We start from the raw sequence: 7,148 nt of genomic DNA on the forward strand, positions 1-7,148 counted from the left end.
ACTGTGGCTAAAGGATTGGGAATGTAAAATGATTTAGCAGAACAGAAGTTCTTAATGGTTAATTCCTTATGTCATTTAAAGAGGTGATTAAAAAAGATTTCTTCCAATCTCCCCAAAGGAAAGATTTATGGCTCAGTGCAACCAAATAGATGAGAGTATCTCTGGTGGTTCTGCAACTGAAACATTTGATGACACATCCATCATCTCTTTACTGATAACTTTCTACTTGATCCTATAGATAAAGAAGCAACTAACTTAAAGAATCAGACTTCCTTCTGTGACAGGAACCATTCTGCATCTTGACAGCTCAGGTTTTCGGCACCTTTTAGCAATTCTGCCTTAACAGGAAATACATCTATGCCTCTCTTCTAAGGCAAGTATTTAGGTCACTTCTATGCAAGAGTAACTGACAAGATATGTTACCGTTCTTTTTAAATTTATATCCAAGTGGTATGCTTTACCATGGAAAGTTCTGTTTTCTTTCCATGTATACTACACAAGGTGAAGACATTAAATGGGTTTTAAACAACTGTAGTAATTTAAGCTGTGCTGACTAATGTGGATGAGTTTGTAATATAGTCAATAAACAACTAGTTCTTGGGGGAAAAAATCTGCTATTAAACAAAATTTTATTATATTTAATGAAAGACTAGGCTGCTAATGCACTAAGGAAATAAAAAAAAAAGTGACAGCACTGACTTTTCAACATGGAAGAAGACTGATCTGATCAAATGCACATGTTTATATTTTATCTTAGTCACTGTAGAAACATTTTATGAACAACAGAAACAAATACATATTTTTAAGGTGCAATTCACTCAACCAGTGCCTGCCTGAAGATGTGCATTTTTTCTACATTGTCTATTATGGAAATTTAGAGGACTAGCTCCAGTGTCTACATTATAAACTTCAAAATCTGGGAAAGATGACAGACTGTGCAAGTGATGGAGACTAAAATGCTAAGAATTTATTCTTTCTGGCTAAATCCTCTCCGTTATCAGAATGCTGTTTGCCACACACGATACACAAAGAGGATAGCTCGTTTTCCAATTCTTCAATGACTCTAATGCCAAAAGACGGCAGATGCAAGCTTGTATTGCCCATTTCAACGCACATATACTAACAGAAGCACTCACAAAATAGAATGAGAAAAAAAAAAAAACGATATCTCATTGCCTCCCAATAATGAATATGGTTAATACGAAGCTTTTTGCTTGGTAATTATAAAAGAATAATTACAAGTGTAGAAAAAGAACAGGCTTACATGAAGAAAGTGAAGAGATCCCCACCCTGACTTCAATTCAAAATGTCTCTTTCGAAAAGCACATGACGGGCAAGAGAGTCAAGAGGAGATCACACGGCTAATTATTTGGAAAAAAATAATTTCCCAGTGTTCTAATTTTTTATTTTGAAAACGTGATCAACTCTTGAGGAAATACAGAAAGTGCATGTATTGGGGAAATGAAGGAAAAGGTAGACCAACTCACTCCCTAGACCATCAGCACTGCACAAACTGTCAATAGGAAAAAAAGTAATCATATTTAATTTTCCCCCTATTATCACCCACTTTTCCCTTTGAGAAATCTCAACACTTTAGTGTCATAAAAATTTCACAGAGTACCTGTAACAAAAAAAGATATTAAATTATTAAACCGTCAGCCAGAACAACCATGATCTATTAAGATAAACTTACTCTGTGGATATCTAGATATATTTTCCCCTGTATGTTCATTTAAATGAATTATTTGCACCGTGCAGGCTCTTAGTCTTCAAAAAGACAGAAAGAAAATAAAATATAACATTGTCACAGCATAACGATCCCTCCTGCCTGACAGACATTAGGAGAAAAAAAAAGTTACTGTAAAATGAACATTGAGATGACATTACCAAGCTTATTTTCAAAGTGGGAGGCAATTAAACTATGAAAGTGTTCTCTTCCATTATTTCTATTATAGAAGAGGAAGATAAAGCAAATAAATGTGAAGATGGATGGTCACTGTTGATTCACAGTGACAGCTACTCAGTATGTTGTGTTAAAGAACTATGTTGTATCAGTCAAGATTTTACACAGTGACAGGCAAATCTATAAGATTTTTAGACTTCGTGATTGTTAAGTACAGTCTCAAGTTGTTCGGGTCTTCTCTGAAACTAGAATGAAATTCATCTGTTGTTTAATAAAACAGACCATTTATTAGTTTAACAGGAATTAGGTTGATAAACTATGTCAAAAAATTTTCGGAAAGGCTCTTTGCACTAGCGTCCCTGACACTATAGATACTCAAGCTGAAGTACCACCACTTTGCCTCATCTTTAGAGGTATAAAAGACACTCATTTAGAGGGTGTGATTTTGACTTGACCTCTTCTGAGGTCAATATATAGCAACGGTAAAAAATTACCACTCAATCTTATGAGAGCCATTTTCTAAGTGCTCAACTCCAATCCACAAACTTAAAAGAGGAGGCCAGTTTATCCTAACGTCCAAATATTAACTATTCTGGCCACTTAGCAAGTCTTCTTTAGGTATCTGAAGAAGAAATTCCCTTGAAAACCTGATTTTACATGCAATCAGCATCTCCCTCCTTGCAGACAGTCAAGAGGTACCTGGACGTGGGGGGTTGGACCAGATGACCTCCAGAGGTGCCTTCCAACCTCAACCATTCTGTGACTCTCTAAATTGCAATGTAACAACTACCTCGTTCCTCTGCAATCCTATAGGATATCTTTTGTTATCTATTTTAACTCTTAACAAAGAAAGAGCAGTACAGACATAGCTTTCAACTTGCTCACCTAACTTGTGCCTGAACTTTAGGGGCTTAATGAATCAGTCCTAAAACAAATCTAGGTTCTCTACACACTCAACAGAGAAAAGCCTTTTTCTCAGAAGACCCAAGACAAATGCTGCCTTCTTGAGTTAGGTAATGAATCATTAATGAGCAATTATTTTTGCTCTCAGTTCTGCATTAACCCTCCAGTTTCTGAACTCCGTCCTATCCAGAGGAATGAGCAGAGCCAATCCTAGATGTTCTCTGGATGTTGGGAGCTTTCTGAAGTGTTTTAGGTTACCTTGCATTATCAGAACACATGTAGAAACACTCACTTCACTCTCAGCAAGCTCACAGTCCTACCAGATGTGAGTATATCCAGAAAATATTAAATAGGAGACACGTCAAACAATATTAAAACACAAAAAAAGCATTATACCCAATTCTATATTGCTAGTATTTAAACTGTTAAGCTTAGTAGATATGAGTTAATCTTGAGTACTGAAATTATACAAAGTCTACATTTAGCAACCTATTTTCACACTTGCAGAGCACAATTCTCTGTCACAGTCAATGCAGCAGAACTCAGTCAAACACTCCTGTTTAATAGGATGTCATTTACCCACAAATATACTTTCCAATAACGGATCTTCAACTACCACAAATTGATTTTATTTCATTCCTTCCACATGTCATTGTGCCACAGAGGATAACTCCTTTGATATTAATAGTAATGAAGATGCATTGCATCTGACAGCTCTAACAACATGTTTAATAGAACATTTTAACTTTAAGTAGATGAAGAATCAGAAGGGAACATTTTTTCAGATTCCACTGCTTCAGAACACAGTTCTGTATAAATGAAATTATCCTACTTAAAAGTTATTTCCAAATTGATATTATTTCCATTTAATTTGACAGTTTTATTTTGGGAAGATAACATTCTGACATAGTGCAAATTATTCTCCCAAAACAATACAGCTTATCCTTTTCTATCTGCTTTAATCAAATTTGTCTAAATAGCCTTCTGTTTCTGGTAAGTACTTCTGGCAATTAATCATCCTTATTTATCCTAAAATGACAATCCTAAGGTGTCACTCACAAAGAAAAACAACAGAAAACATACTGTTCCAAACTGCTACTACACAACACAATGAGAGATATATTCAGGCTTTATTTTGCATATTTTGTTACCAGAAACCGCTGCTTTTGCAGAACAACAGCAGTTTTGCCTGTCATGCGGGTCAGACCTTATTTCTTTCCTGCTATTTGAGTTTGCCCTTAGGAGATTCTCAAATCACACTCACCCACCTAACTCAAATACTGCCATCATGTTCTACACAGGAACTCCATTTACTGAGTTGCACTTTTATTCCAGCTCTTTCCCGTGCAATTTGTTTGCATAAGGAAAACATTCAGTTATTTAGGAGGCATAACTTATTTATCATTGCACGTGTAGAGAAGGTTTTAGAAAAGAGCATATGCTGCAATTTTAAAGCAAACTGAAGCACAAGCACAGGTTCAAACCTTTTGTTTAAGGATGCAATGTATGCAGGGTTACTGCAGCTTAACAAATATACTAACACCGAGAAAACAAAAATCTAGTTAAAAATGAAACAAAAGTGACCATCAACTGCATGCAATGCTGTCATTGCCTTTCCTTTTCCTAGTTCCTCTTTCCATTACGAAAAGTTCTAACAAAACATTCCCCCTTATTTTTAGCACAAACCAGGCAAGAATCGGTATCTTACAGACTTTTAGCTTCTAGACCAAGTACTAGTTTTGCAAGGTGATCTCTAACTACCCGCTTTGTAACAACACTCTTCACAAAAAGAAAGCGAGGTATACAGCAAAAAATCATGTTAAAATGTTGCTCCTACTGACCCGTAACTACCACCTCACTTGAACAGCACAATAGAGAGTGAAAACTGACCTTCAGCAATGTACACCTTAAAATGTTAAAATGGAAATTTTCAAATCATTTAGTGACAGAACAAGCTTTTAAGACCAACATTAACACAAATCTTGCTTGCAAGCAAGGGCCATAAAACAGAGATAAGAAAGGTGAAATGTTGCAACCAACCCCTGACATGGGAAACATATTTCAAACAGGTAATAATCCAGTCTATCCTTCAAAACTTATGTTTTCATTTACTTTTGCTCACCATATTTACCTCCCGCTTGTAAGATGAGAAACATGCATATTACATATGAATAGCTCTTGGGTCCAGCTCTGAAGTCCTGTGCTGTTTTCAAATGCCACCGAAGCATGTGCTTAGACAGAAGCTATCATCAGACTAGAGAGTTAAACACCCTGCAATTATGCTTAGAATTGTGCGTGTTGGTGGGGTGCGGTGTGTGTGAAAACATTACCATTCCTACCCCCTTTTCTTTATCAGTTACTTAGCAACTAGTTGTCTTTAATTTCCTTTCGTGAGACTATTCCATATATAGTAAGGGGAACAGAATTCAGAGGTGTCCACCAACCCATTTATAGAACTTAGCTTAGCAGGGACCAGTGTGTTCCTTGAGAGAAAACAAGTGATAGTAACCAGTGAGTTGTCTTGTTTTGCACTGTTTTCTAGTACAGGTACAAGTGACACTGCATGGACTCTCCTCCAGCCTGGCGGTTGACGGAACATGGAATCAGTGACTACTCAGAGCCAGGCAGATTGGCTTCTCTTTGTAGGCCCAAACAATTTGCATTGCTACTTACTGATCTGCATCCTCCATGAGTTCCAACTATTAATAACTGTTCACTTTAAGATTAAAAAAATGGCACTTTGTCGTAACGACCATTAGTTTGTGCACATACGTTACCTGTACATCGTTGGTGTTCATTCTTGTTCCTTCCTTCCCAACAAAGATGTCATCTATGTCAACCAGAATGTACCTATCCAAGGACAGTCTGAGCTTCTTTCCAGACAGGAAAGAGATAGCATCTATGAAAATCAGCTTATGCAGCCAAAAATTCAAGTTATTGCCGAAAAGGACTCGTTGAATTCCATCGTGGAGCCCCAGGTCATGAATTACTGTGGCATGGAGAGCATTTTTTGCAGCAGGTGGTGAAACGTTTTCTGGTGTCTTCACTTTTGCAAAAATCACTGGTTGATAAGATGTATGATTAATCTGGAAAACCGCCCAGTCATTTCCAAGCAAGGGACCTTTCTCAAGCTTAGAAGATTTAGTCACATGGAGCAGTGGGGAATGAGGGTTAATGCAACAGTCCTTAATACCCAGATTGCTGAGGACATGGAAAGGAAAGCCCTTCAACTGAAAGCTCTGCAAGCTGTTCTCATTGCCTTTGTGAAATCCAATAACACCTACACCATATTCTATACAGTACTTATCTAGAAGGCCTCTGTTCCAAGAGTCCATATTCACATACTTTAGAATATTTTCATATACTATGAGAGCATATTTGCCTTTATTTTTGTCTATAAGCACTGGGAGGTCACCTTTCCCAGGTGCAATCTCAATGTGAAACTGAAATCTGCTAGATTCTAAAATGGTTATAATATCTTGGCCTAATGTTGAGTACTGACTTTCCACAAACACCAGCACTACAAGATCTGTCCTCAGGGGATCAATAGGCTTCATGGTCTTCATCTCCATCAGCTTGTATGGCAACAGTTGAAGATCACCACATTCCACTTCTGAAGAGATTTCAGAAAGTTCATTTTCCTGTTTGTAGCCATTGTACAAGTAGTACGCAGAAATAACTATGCTCACCATACAAAAAGTGGCCAGCAAAATAACTGTTCTTTGAAAATGTCTGTGAAGTTTCATGATAAAACTCATGTTGTTTACTTGCCTTAGATTGTTCTTGACAGCAGCATTAAAAACAAACACAGATTCTCAACAACTTGTTCCAGTCCTCTGAAATATTTATGTCACCATTGCAGCACACACATCTATCTTCCACAAAACTTTACAGAAGGTATTGTCTAGAAGAAAAGAAAATCAGAGATTTAATTGAGGCAATTGTGAAGTTTAATCACGCTTTAATTGTGAAATATCATCACACTTTAACTAACTAACTTAAAATAATGAGCAAAGAAATCACTGCCAAACAGAGGTTTAGAAACAAACAGCTAAAAACTTTGGTGGTTTCTTTTTGAAGTTTTGGATTAGTAGCACTATTTCTTCCTGCTCCCACCAGTTGCCGTCTGCATTTGAATGTCTCTCAGGTTCCTTGCCCCAGAGGATCAAGGAAAAGACGGTACACACAGGAAGAACTGAAAAATCAAGATACAGTGCCAAAGAACTTACTATTTTTCTGAAAATTTTTTACCCAAAGATAAAAGTTAACTCCAAATGGACAACTGCTGACAACCTACACATTGAATAAAATTTATAACCTTCCTCCTTCCGCCCCCAAGAAG

General features: G+C 36.9%; 1 protein-coding gene across 1 annotated transcript in view; it reads right to left on the minus strand.

The window, feature by feature from the left end:
* LOC141469700 (bifunctional heparan sulfate N-deacetylase/N-sulfotransferase 3) overlaps positions 1-6,564 on the minus strand; it is a 58,725-nt gene extending 52,161 nt beyond the window's left edge. The window contains exon 1 of the mRNA XM_074155347.1: positions 5,584-6,564. Within this exon, the coding sequence (XP_074011448.1) occupies positions 5,584-6,564 (981 nt within the window). The remainder of the gene's footprint in view (positions 1-5,583) is intronic.
* Between the last annotated feature and the right edge of the window lie 584 nt (positions 6,565-7,148).

Source organism: Numenius arquata, chromosome 10, assembly GCF_964106895.1.
Source record: "Numenius arquata chromosome 10, bNumArq3.hap1.1, whole genome shotgun sequence".
NCBI lineage: Eukaryota > Metazoa > Chordata > Aves > Charadriiformes > Scolopacidae > Numenius > Numenius arquata.